The 12482-nt window shown below is 40.5% G+C and overlaps 3 protein-coding genes across 3 annotated transcripts; 2 read left to right on the top strand and 1 right to left on the bottom strand.

Annotated features, from left to right (window-relative positions):
• Positions 1-249: 249 nt before the first annotated feature.
• On the top strand, positions 250-3071 carry zgc:162944 (glutamine amidotransferase-like class 1 domain-containing protein 3A, mitochondrial). Its single transcript, XM_032529406.1, has 4 exons — positions 250-546; positions 1414-1585; positions 1765-1963; positions 2539-3071. The coding sequence occupies exons 1-4, from the start codon at positions 265-267 to the stop codon at positions 2732-2734; spliced, it is 849 nt and encodes a 282-aa protein (XP_032385297.1). The 5' UTR covers positions 250-264; the 3' UTR covers positions 2735-3071.
• Positions 2897-6950, bottom strand: acod1 (aconitate decarboxylase 1). The gene is made up of 5 exons (XM_032530300.1): positions 6938-6950; positions 5711-5769; positions 5153-5242; positions 4841-5040; positions 2897-4163 (listed from the first exon to the last, which is right to left on the bottom strand). The coding sequence occupies exons 1-5, from the start codon at positions 6948-6950 to the stop codon at positions 3203-3205; spliced, it is 1323 nt and encodes a 440-aa protein (XP_032386191.1). The 3' UTR covers positions 2897-3202.
• A 1453-nt stretch (positions 6951-8403) lies between these two features.
• On the top strand, positions 8404-9515 carry kctd12.1 (potassium channel tetramerisation domain containing 12.1). Its single transcript, XM_032529404.1, has one exon. The coding sequence runs from the start codon at positions 8505-8507 to the stop codon at positions 9369-9371; it is 867 nt and encodes a 288-aa protein (XP_032385295.1). The 5' UTR covers positions 8404-8504; the 3' UTR covers positions 9372-9515.
• Positions 9516-12482: the final 2967 nt, after the last annotated feature.

The following is a 12482-nucleotide window of genomic DNA, read 5'->3' as shown; positions in this document are numbered from 1 at the left end:
TCTGAATCTATCAGGCTCATTTATCTGTACACATTTGATTGCTGTGATGAAAGGGACCCGATAACTATAGCAACTGGAAATAAGTAAGTTAAGTTAAGTTAATAAGTAAAATAAATAAGAATCTACACTTAAACTATTTGGTTGTACAAACGATGACATTGGATAAAATTAAATTGAAGTTCAGAGGAAACATAAAATAATAAAAAGTTGAAATACTGCAGCTGCGTGTTATTAACGGCAGCAGTGCTCAGGTTTAGACACAAGATGGCGCGGAAGCACCTGAAACCGCCGGTTAGTGCGGAAGAAGAAGACGTAGAAGAAGAGGGCGTCCTCCCCGCTGACAGGTCCGCTATGCTCACCCTGCTGCACCGCTGTAGTCGTAACTTTTTGACATTCAGCACAATTCAGGCAGGTAATAGAAGTTACTACACGACACAGATGGGTAAGCGCGTGGCTGTGGTGTTGGCGGGCTGTGGAGTTTATGACGGCAGTGAGATCCACGAGGCCTCCGCTGTTTTGGTCCACCTGAGCAGAAGAGGGGCAAGTGTAAGTTGTTAAGTCAGCTTTGGTCTGCAAGTGTTGATACTGTATGTTGTGTAGTTACGTACATTACATTACATTACATACATACATACATACATACATACATACATACATACACAATGTATGTATGTATGTATGTCATACATACATACATACATACATACATAACCTTATTATCAGTAGCCTATAATATGGCCTGATGCAGTGCAACACACGTGGTAGATTTGCTACAATTGTTTTAATTGTGTGTTTGTGACAATAGACGGTTGAATACACTGCTGCAGGCTTTCGGGGTTGGTCAGATGGCCAAATTGCCATCCACATTGTTTGATGCACTCTGATTCTGGTAAACTAAGTTATACACATTGTGCATGACTTTTAAATGATAGGTTCCCTTTTTAAAACTAATGCTCATATGAGTCATTGGTCACTGTAAGTCTTTCTCCTTAGTAACTGACCACTCTTGCTCCCTTCTTAACATGATTCCAGTGATGGGATGACAAAATCCAAAGTCCACATTAACTTTATGTAAAGTTAATGTGAGCTAGACAAATTAAGTGGGTATTTTTTCAGCAACAAGTTCTTTTAAGTATTAAATTACTTCTCTGTGTTACTATTCTTCTGCAAGGAATCATAAGGAGAGATATTATTGTAAACTAAATAATTATCAACACTTTTGATAACTGATTAAGTTGTTTGTCAAGCATAAATGCATCTTCCTCAATGAGAGGCCTGGCTGCTTTTTCAGTTTTTATATGATTTTATTTCATATGAGTATGAAATGGTGTTCTGACAAAAAAAAGCAATAGGCTAACACATTTTGTAGGCTGAAGAATTAATTAGTCCTCACCTTTGCTTCATTCATTGCAGGTAAACATGTTTGCCCCAAACATTGACCAGATGCACGTGGTGAATCACTTGAAAGGCGAACCGTCTGAAGAGAAGAGAAATGTGTTGGTGGAGAGCGCAAGACTGGCCCGTGGAGACATCCAGGACCTGTCTAAACTCAGCGTTAAAGACCATGATGCTGTTATCTTCCCAGGTTTGCTCACTAGAACACAATAGCCCAATGTTTTACAAAGAGGATCCCATCCTATGTTCTTGCACAAGGTTTGAAAAAACATTGTGTCCATTTTGTTACCATTAATATCCCTAAAACCTTGATCTACAAACGAGTGCTTGAAGGACTTCAATAATCAAATTTTTTGCAATGTCTCGCAGGAGGTTTTGGTGCAGCGAAGAACCTCTGTACGTGGGCCATGCAGGGGAAGGACTGCTCCGTTAATGACGAGGTGAAGGCCACGCTGCAGGCGTTCCACGGCGAGGGTAAACCCATCGGCCTCTGCTGCATCTCACCTGTCCTGGCTGCCAAGGTGTTTCCCGGCTGCGAGGTCACCGTCGGTATCGAAAAGGATGACAAGTGAGTCCAACTTGCCTTAGCAGAATCAGAATCAGCTTTATTCGCTAGGTATGAGGACACATACGAGGAATTTTTCTTTGGAGCATCGTTGCTCACACTGTGCTTACACACGAAACAACCAAAACAAAAATATACACACTAATATATACATACTCTAAACAGAACAACATAGAGGCATGAGTGAACGAAGAGTTCAATAAAAAATACTTAAATATGGAGCATAGTGCAAGGATACTGGGAGAAATAGTATTATGTTATTATATTACAATATAATAGCAGCCCAAATGTCCACTGATTTGACACATCATTTGTCTTAATTGCATTTGGCTGTATTTCCATTTCTGTGTAAATACATTGAGAGCAACAAAAAGCCTTGTATGTGTACACGTTAACATCTATTTAGAGTTTTTCACCTTGAATTAGTATTCTCAGTTAATTTCACACTAGTCTTGTACAGTCCAAGAGCATGCCACATGTCTTTTTCACTACACGTATTGTTGGTGTATGTAACAAATAAACCTATGAATCCTTATAAGCAGCGTAACATTGTGCGATGCCTCTTTTATCTTTCTCAGGTATCCCGACACTACCGACACCGCAGCGGCCATCAACCAGTTGGGCTGCAAGCACGTGAGTAAGGGCGTCAGCGAGAGCCATGTGGATGAGAAGAACAAGCTGGTCACCACCTCTGCGTTCATGTGCAAAGCTCCAATACACGAGATATTTGATGGAATCGGAGCGATGGTGCAGGATGTTTTGAAACTTGCTTGAATTGTACTAGAAAGATGGTGGAAACAGAAAGAAAAGAATGGGGTGCAGTTGTTTAAGAAAGCTTAATAGTTGCTGCTTGCTGAACTGAGATATAATGATGTTACAGTAACTCTTCGATTTAAAAGCACTTCCAGATACTCTTAAAATATACATGTTTGTAAGTGTAATGTGTACTACATGGTCTGATTTATTTTGCCAAAATCTCCATTTGACGAAATCTTATTGGATTATATTCTAATGCAGTGGATCCGTATGATGATGGCAATGCTAATCACATTTTAGAAAATCAACAGAAACTGTACTAAAAAAAAATGCAATAAAATGAAACTGTTCACTTTTTTTCGATTACTTTATTTCTTACTTCATGGTAGAAACAAATTAATATAAAATATTTACATTGTGGAAAAGTTTAAATTACTTCACACTGATGTAACACTCCCTGCATTGGCTTTATCAAACCCTGAATAATTACAAACTCCTTGTGCTGTAAAACTGCTCATGTTGACTACTTGTCATTCTCAGATATGAACCCAAGATTGAGCATTCTCTCACTCTCTCAATGTTTCCTGTCACTTCAATTACACCCTCCACTCCCTCTGTGGACAACACTGAAGAAGCATTAACACTGAACTTCTCCACCAGGTCCTTCTGACTCAGCGGCTTCCTCCAGTGGCCATAAAAGGTATCACATCTGGCTACATATCTCTGCCCCTGATCTGTCTCCATCTCCACCTCGCAGTACATCTTGTCAAAGCTGGGTTGGTTATCTTTAGGGGTCTCCACCTTGACTTTGGACAATAGCTCCTTCAGATCAGGCCGGTTAATCTGAACTTCACTGAAGGAAGACACTGTCACTTTGTTATCCAGCAGGGCGGAAGCGGCGTTGAACTGAAATGAGTGCCTGGCTTGGTGCTCTGTGGCAGGGAAGGGGCAGTCAACGTACTTGGATGGAGGCACTCGAAGTGTGACGTGCCTGATCTGGCTGAGGTCAAAGTTCCTGACTGTGTTTTCAAGCTTTGCGCGGGCTGCCAGCGCTGCATCCACAACCCAGTGCATCCCCAGGTGAGCAGGGATGCGCTTGAAGGCCACATCCTGATCTTCCAGAATCCATTTAAAGTCACTAGAAGCAGGAGTTGTCATTGCTGAAGGACTGTAGTCCCTGTAGTAAACCCCAAACCCGCAGTTCAAATCGAGGATGGCTGGATTCCCCTCCAGTCCCATCTGGGCCAGCTGTGCGGCCTCCAGGCCTTTCCGAGCAGCATTTCCAATATGCAGAGGTTTGGTTTGCGTGGCAGCGTTGGCCAAAGGGGCCCCAGCAGAGGAGGCTGCGATAGCGAGAGCATTAGCACACTCCACAGGGGACAGACCCAGGAGCTTAGCTGAGGCTGCAGCGCTACCCATCACCCCGACAACACTGGGAGGGTGGAATCTGAGAGTGTTGGAAAAGATGACCAAAACATTAGGATCTATTTGAATTTCATAATGAATTAAGGTAAAAGCTGACGATTAGAGCTAAATATTATATAGTCGATTAGTTGACAAATAATTGTCAGAGTAATTCATAGTGAAAATAACCGTAAAGCCGTATCTGACACTTCTAGTGAAAACATCTTTTTACTTGTATTTTTTTTGCCTCCAGTAGGTTTTGAGACATTTGTCTCTGAGATTTCTGCTGGTACTGTTTGTGGTGCTCACATCATAATCATATTCAAAAAAAGATATTTGAAAAACTTGACAGCAACTTTTCATTTTTTGAATAATCCACAGACCGAGCTGTTTCTTGGAAGTAATTTCTACTGAAGAAATATTCTTCTTGAAAACTTTAGACAGCAGGGTGTATGCATTATCAAGGTGGGGGAGAGTTTCTGAAAAGGGAGAGGTCTCTATTGAATATCCTTTTTCAATGCTGTGAGTACCACAAACTAATCCATTTACCACCTCCATTACTAAAACCACAAAGAAACCTAAAACTATCTGCATGGCTAGACACCACTAGAGGTAGGTGTTGGACTTTTTGTGATTTGGGTGAATTAACCGCATACAAAATTTCCAGTGGACAGCAGTCTCAAAAAGTCTGATGTGGGTTCATGTTATTAAATATCTCACCTCTCGGGGATGTTGTAGGCCTCTCTGGAGAACCTCATGAGTCTGCCCTGCACCTCAATTCCAACATTGAAGGCTAGCAGCAGGTCAAGACCCGAGGGCTGGCTGGGCAGTGTCTCTGCGAGGGCCAGCAGGGCAGGTAGCACAGCTCCAGAGGGATGAGTAGCAGGGTGCCAAGTGTCATCAAAGTCCATGGAGTGAACCTGTTACAAAACAATGTGTTTAAACAGATAATCAGAGCTTGGATACCATGATAATCAGAGCCCCCATACCATGTTTTCTATATATAATATGTTTTTATTTGACTGTTCTTACCGCAATGCCATTGACAAATGCAGCGTAATGAGGAGGAAGAGTAATCTCTGATTTACCCCAAACACGGCTCCTCTGGTGAGACGTGAACAACTGCAATCAGACGGGATAAGTGTGCAATTAAAAATGGATGTTACTGAGCTCAGTAATGACGCTCCTAATTTTTGATAAACAAAATTATGAACAAATAGCAGCATGAAAGGGATAATATCAACTAATTGGTCCATTAAGAAAGCCCAGGGAGCAGACTTATAATGTCAACATCTCATCCAAATGGAAATTAATCACAGTGCAAAATAGTTCGGTTAGTATATTTCTCAGCTGTACTTGACAAACAGTAGCTTAGTATTTCAGTTTCCGGTCAACATAGACAACTTCTGATGAGGCTAAATAAGGACACATTTGATGATGATCACAGGTTGACACTAATAAAAACAGAATTATAGTATACAAAGGGTTGACAGAGATAACTAATACATATTTAGATTGTATTTGTATTCCATAGTGTTTTAGCAGGTAAACAGTAGTATACCATTACTTCAGTTAAGCAGTTTATTGTACCTGGCTGTATGTGAGAGCCTTGTTAAAGACAGCTGTCCTGGTTCCTAACAGATGTAAACCTCTCCAGAGAGAGAACAGTTGTTGAGGACCTTTTCAGGCTAAAGAAGTTAAAATATGCTGCAGCTAACCCAAAAATACTCTCTCAAAAGGTGCCGGAATTTAATCTCATACAGTGATACGCTGAAAATATGTAACTATAAAAGAAAACAATACCTTGCGCAGCATTGTTGTAGTTTAACAATGTCTTCAAGTGACAAAACATCTAAGTGCAGCTGCATTTTATAGGTAGTGACACTGTCTGAATGTTGGTCTTCCAAAATTCCAAAGTGGGTAAAACACAGCATGATGAGAAGTAGGAACTTTCACAATGACTGGACGTTGTCTTTGATTTGTCTGTTTTTTTTGGTATTGGCAAATCTCCTCATAATTCAAATAAAAATCATCACAGTGAACCCATGCTGTATTTTTGCTGTGAGAATATGCAAGTGGTACAATTATTTTTTTAGGGTCAAATAACTGATTTGGGAAGAGAAAAATATCGTCTGTCTTTCACAACCAGATTTGAGAAGACAGACGGTGGAAATTCAGCTCTTTGCAACGGGAAGTTTTGAACAGGGAAATGAATCTCCACCAACACTCAGACAAGCACATGACAAACTGATGTTTAATTTCAAACAGCTGGGAAAATGATAATTGCATGCAGAATGGCACCTTTCATTGAGTTTTATTATTATAAAACATTCTGTTTTTCATCACTAACAAAAGCATCTAAGCACATTTTTAATGTTGTAGTTTTTCAATGTGGAGCCAATTTTAGACACTAACTTTTTTAGTCTGATGTAACCACACATTGCTATCAGATGAACTCAAGTAGCCCTTCATCGACACTGCCCGTCTTGTTCAAATATGCTTTCATGAAGTGTTCATAAACTGGATGGTATTTAACAATAAAAGTATGTATGTAACAAAAAAAAATTCTCCATACAATTGAAAACAATGTTTAGGTTGATTTAGTAAAGTTTGCTTTCATACTACCACCACTTGATGTGACAAATGCTGGACCTGCATCATCATTTACTCTAAATAAACTAATTTAACTGTTTTTCATCACTTCAACAATTTCAATAATTAATCCATTACTTTCTTCTTCTGTCCTTGCGGGCTGCTAACAAGTTTGCACTGTAAATGGCAACATGTGGTGTTTATGGGCAGTTATTGTAAATGTACAAAGGATCGCCATCACACCAATTTGTAATCCCATGTGTTTCCTACTTAACACAAAGTTATATATATATATATATATATATATATATATATATATATATATATATATATATACACGTAATATTTTATATATACACAATGTATATCATATTTTTTTCTGTCAAATTACAATCATTACTTTTAGTTGAGCTAATTAGTCAAGCTTTACACGTCCTCTGGCAACTACAGGAGTGCACCCTGGGATGAGGGAAAATCAGGCCTTCCAAGAATACAGACCCATTTTTTCTTTTTTTTCTTTTAATTTATGCGCATCAGAAGCTTCAGTAAATATTGTCATTATGCTTCCTGTCCAGTGGTCTATGTGTTGATTTTATTTTTGGCCTTTAATTCCTTCAAGCCCACTCAGAAAACATGTGTGTCAATCCCATCGTTTTACTTTTACATTTCTTCCTTCTAGCCAATCGAACATCTTATCAAGGTAATTAAATATGTATTGAAACAATGATAAACCAAATACATGTGCAGTATGCCCATCACTTAAATGGAGATACTGTAATTTACTGGATAGAGACAGCAATGGTGTGTCTGTATATAATATGTAACAGTGTGGTGACATAATGACTGATCTGTGTATTTCAAATAAATGTAAATACATAATCAAAAAATTGTAAAAAAAAAAAATTAAAAAAAAACTTTTTGTCACATTTTTCAAGATCTGTTCACACAGTCACATAATGAGAACTAAACTTCAACTAAAGGTTATAGGTGAAGTGAAGGCAACGGTGGGGGTGGGGGTTAGGCATGTAGTGGTTATGGTTTGTTTTAAGTTAGTCTTCAGGAAATGAATCTCATGCATCAGTTGATGCAATGTCTCAGCCATAAAAGAGTTTGTCTGAGTGTTTTTGCTTTTGTACGTACCAATTTGAATGTTACACCTTGATAGTAGTATTTTTGCATGTCCTCACTTCCTCAAAGGGCTGTTCGAGGGTTAAGGCTGCATTTCTGTTAGATTTGCATTGGGTGTCACTCTTTCCCTATTTTCCAACCATTTCTTGATTTCAAAGCTGTAATAACTAAGGCCAACTGATTTGTAATAAATAATAATAATAATAAGGCAAACTTAATTAATTAATTAAATAATTATCAGAAGATGTGATACATTTAGCCTATTTATGCCAGACGGCAAGAAAAACAAATGACACATTATCAGATGTGGGTGCTTCTTTAAGTGATGCTCTCTCTCTCTCTCTCTCTCTCCTCTTTCTCACACACACACACACACACACACACACACATACACACACACACACACACACACACACACACACACACACACACACACACACACGCGCGCACACACAGATAGATCTGAATGTGCACTGACACACAAGGCTGCTTGCTTATATGTTGACAAGACAGTCATGTTATAGTTAAATGCTAATTTTACAGTCTACCCCATCACGCACGCGCACCCACGCACGTGGTGAGTACAGGCTTCATAAACAAGCCGCTGTCACTTAGTTGGTCAGTGTTTCCACTGATCCCACGTCAGTGCAGAGGCTCAGAGAAGATGGCACTGGCCGACACAGAGCGCGGAGTGTCCAACTGCGGCGACCCGGGTTCCCCGTTTTCAGAGATTATTGAGCTGAATGTCGGCGGACAGGTTTATGTTACCAGACATAAAACACTCATCGCCGTCCCAGACTCGCTGCTGTGGAACATGTTCAGCAAGAAGTCACCCAAGGAGTTGGCAAGAGACAGCAAAGGGCGCTTCTTCTTGGACAGGGACGGGTTCTTGTTCCGCTACATCCTAGATTATCTCCGAGACCTGAACTTGGTCCTCCCGGACTACTTCCCCGAGAAAAGTCGCCTGCAGAGGGAGGCTGACTTTTTCCAGCTGCGGGACCTTGCCAAACGCCTCAGCCCCCGGGTGATTAAGGACGATTCAATTAGCGAGGAGATCAGCCAGAGTGACACGGAGGAAGGTGCGCAGCAGTGCGGATCATCCGGCGGTATGGAGACTTTACGCGCCATGTCGGTCAGCGGGGCCATGCGCTCCCCATCCCTGGACTCCAAAAAGTCGGGCTATATCACAATAGGTTACCGCGGCTCGTACACCATTGGCAGAGACATCCAAACCGATGCCAAATTCAGGAGAGTAGCGCGCATCACCGTTTGCGGTAAGACTGCCCTGGCCAAAGAAGTGTTTGGGGACACGCTGAACGAGAGCAGAGATCCGGACAGGCCCCCGGAGAGATACACATCCCGGTACTATCTCAAGTATAATTTTCTAGAGCAGGCATTTGACAAGCTGACGGAGGTGGGCTTCCACATGGTAGCCTGCAGCTCCACAGGCACCTGCGCATACACCAGCAATGATCCAAACGAGGACAAAATCTGGACAAGCTACACTGAATATGTCTTCTGTCGGGATTAACTAACAGTAAACATGTCGAGTTTATGTAAATAGACATTTCATAATCTAGAGGGGAATGTCTCAAAATATAATTGCATTTGCTGTGTTGAATGGGAACGTTGGTCAAAGAGCCAGTGACTGCAAAATACTGCTCCATTATTCTAAGAATAGCCAAATTCTGCCACTTCTGTGGTTAAACCAGAGACTTCAAATGCCTCTAGATAGATTCTACACAAATTAGTGGAAATGGAATTTAGATGTTTAAAGAGAGCGTCGTTTGAGTTGACACGCTCATCAAAAGCCCCATTTTGTGGAAAACACACAAATGCCATCATCTCCACCTCATAGAACTGCATATCAATGTTTCAGTCATATCTGACTGAGTGCTGTGTGAATTGAGCGGCATCCAAGAACAGACAAACAGCAATTAGAATGCAGTGTCAATGTAACTTGATCATATGTTTGGCCAAGTTTTTTATTATCTAAGAGGCTCTTAAACATATCAGTTATATCACTGACATTATTGTAAGTGTACGTGCTTGCTTGGTATATCTGTATTTGTTAAACCTGTTCAGATGAAATAAAATGTTATACTCGGCTATTCTCAGCCCCTTTGCCAATCATCTTATCTTCTTCTTAACGTCTGCACAAAGGGTACAGAATAATAACATGGGCTACTGGCATTCATCTCCCTCCAACCTTTTCAACTTTACTCAGTGGAGAAACAATGGGTCAGCCTCAAAGTGAGATGCCCTGCCCAGGAACGTCAGCCGATCATGGCACTGAAGCTGCCAGCTCAACAAAATTGGTTATATAGTTTTACTTACAAAACCCCAACCCTGAATTTTCCTTGTCTCTGACTTAGTCTATCACATGGTATTGCCTATTCAACTTTTATTATTAAATCACACAAGCAGATAACCTCCACATCTCACGATCCGTGTCCACCTGTTCATTTTGTCACACAAATTCAGCTGCATGTGGATGCAAATAGTGCAGTTGTGCACACATGATGGCATTATCATTTCAAGTGTAAATAATGAAAGGGTCCAGCTGCACACAAATAGGAAGGTCCAGTCTGCCAGGGAGAATGAATGGAGAGTGGGCTGGTGCACCTCAGCTGCAATAGCAGGATTATGCATTGTGTCCAGCCAGCCCTGGATTATGTGTTTCATTCAAACAGACATGAAATAAATGGCCTGGGTGGAGTGACAAAACACCAGGGTCTTACAGACCTGCCAGAGGCAGTGATGTAGCCCTTGTAGGAGTCCGGGGACATCCTCTCAGAGTGAACATCTTCGGGTTCATGTGCTCTGGTTCAATTGGGCCTTAAAAGGGGTGAACTGTTCTGTTTGGAGAGGAACAAAAAATATCTCTGGGATGGTGATTTGTTAGGGATCATCGTGGATACATAAACAACTCAACGTTTTGTTGTAACTGAATTTTTTAGATAGGTCTTTTTCATAGAAGACAATTTTGACAATTCAATGATGGCTAAAATCTATTGAGCTGCCTCAGTTTCAGGGTCCTGGTATTGTGCATCTTAGCTCACTGTCAACCTATCATGGCTTACTGAGACATTATTAATGTTATTACAGTCGTAACACCTGTGCTTTCCCTACATTGAATTCCAAATATCTGGTGTCAAAAAGCCTAAATGGTGAGCTTCTACTCTATATAAAGACATTCAAATTAAGTGTGAAGAACAGTTTGTCTACCTTGACATGTACATTAACAGTAGGTCAACAAGTAAATACAAAATGGACCCGATAGAGCTTTGAGTCTAGAAATATAGTCCAATTATAGCCAAGAAAAATCACTGTACATTTTGGCTAGAGCAAGCCTCTTTACCGAGTTTATTTAAAATAATAACTGGATGTAAAGAGAATAAAAAATCCAGATCAATTAGTACAAACATGTAGCCTAGAAATCTAGACGCACCCTAGTGGCAGCAAATGTAAATTGCAGTCAGGGTCAGAGAAACTCTCCGTTGGCTTGCGAGTTGGAAAAAACAAATTCTGGTCAGGCCAATCACATTATGTATAGAGTCGGTGGGCGGGCTTAACATAAGGATGTCAGGATGGCCCTGCTACTTGAAAACAAAGAAGATGGCTGCTGCTGCTGGCGAACAGTGGTCTTTCGAATCAGCTTTGGCCGGGATTAGGACTTACCCAAAAAATATGAACATCGACAATTTCTCAGTCCCTCCCCCCCTTTCTGCTAAAGCCCAAAACGGTCTACTAAGCCCCTCCCCCAACAATGGAGAATGCCCTGATTGGTGCATCTGAACAGGGAGCTGTGGGTTTTTGCAAATCACACTACAGGCTGTAGGTGGAGCCAGAGGAGCTGTTTTTTTTAATTTTTTTAATTACCCCTTCATGTAGTTCTACTTGAACATAGGGTCAGTTTCAGCAAATATGACAGAAAGCTAGTTTTACAAGTCTTACCTACTGCACCTTTTACTGTGATAGACTCAAATGCATCTTTCACTGTAAATCAATAACCAAGATATTGTCACATGCCCGCATACATGTTCATTATTCTTTGTCAAATTGGTGTTTTTTCATCAAGCTTCTTTTGCTTTAAATACACAGCTAAGACATTGAGGGCGAACACATGATGTATCATAGAAAATGTAAAAAAAAAAAGTAGTGATCTTGAGATTTGAATTTGAATAACCATCATGCCAAACTGCATGGTCTAATTCTCTCCATACTTTTATAATATTAAAGTTTGATGAAAGGACCAAGAGCTTAGTTTAAATCTAGAGATTTTATGATACCGATACCAGTATCGGTATTGCCTTCCATTCGGCCAACTCCAGAGAAATACCCTGTCCGTCACAGATATCAGCCGACAAACAATAACTGACTCACACCCACATTTACACTCAGTACAGTATGAGTGTTTCCACAACACTCATACTCACACTCTGGACTGTGGGAGGAAACTCACTCAAAGATGTTTAGAAAAGGCATTAATTTATTGCTGAAAAAAATCATTCAAGCTGTTGCAACCCATGCAGTTGCAATCCCGTTGTGTACATGTAGAAATGAACACAGCTAGAGAGAGCAGGTCTTCATACCTCCTCCAGGGACACTTATTATCTGTAATTTGAATTAAATAATAAGA

Source organism: Etheostoma spectabile, chromosome 11 (assembly GCF_008692095.1).
Source record: "Etheostoma spectabile isolate EspeVRDwgs_2016 chromosome 11, UIUC_Espe_1.0, whole genome shotgun sequence".
In the NCBI taxonomy this organism is placed as follows: domain Eukaryota; kingdom Metazoa; phylum Chordata; class Actinopteri; order Perciformes; family Percidae; genus Etheostoma; species Etheostoma spectabile.
The sequence above is the reverse complement of the archived record's forward strand: the minus strand, read 5'-3'. Positions and strand labels throughout refer to the sequence as shown.

Coding starts and splice junctions, on each gene's coding strand:
- acod1 (XM_032530300.1), bottom strand. Junction 5,243..5,710: donor AGGCTCTCACATACAGCCAG/GTACAATAAACT, acceptor GTCTGATTGCAG/TTGTTCACGTCTCACCAGAG. Junction 4,164..4,840: donor GCCTACAACATCCCCGAGAG/GTGAGATATTTA, acceptor CAACACTCTCAG/ATTCCACCCTCCCAGTGTTG.
- kctd12.1 (XM_032529404.1), top strand. CDS start 8,505: ATGGCACTGGCCGACACAGAGCGCGGAGTGTCCAACTGCGGCGACCCG.
- zgc:162944 (XM_032529406.1), top strand. CDS start 265: ATGGCGCGGAAGCACCTGAAACCGCCGGTTAGTGCGGAAGAAGAAGAC. Junction 547..1,413: donor TGAGCAGAAGAGGGGCAAGT/GTAAGTTGTTAA, acceptor CATTCATTGCAG/GTAAACATGTTTGCCCCAAA. Junction 1,964..2,538: donor GGTATCGAAAAGGATGACAA/GTGAGTCCAACT, acceptor TATCTTTCTCAG/GTATCCCGACACTACCGACA.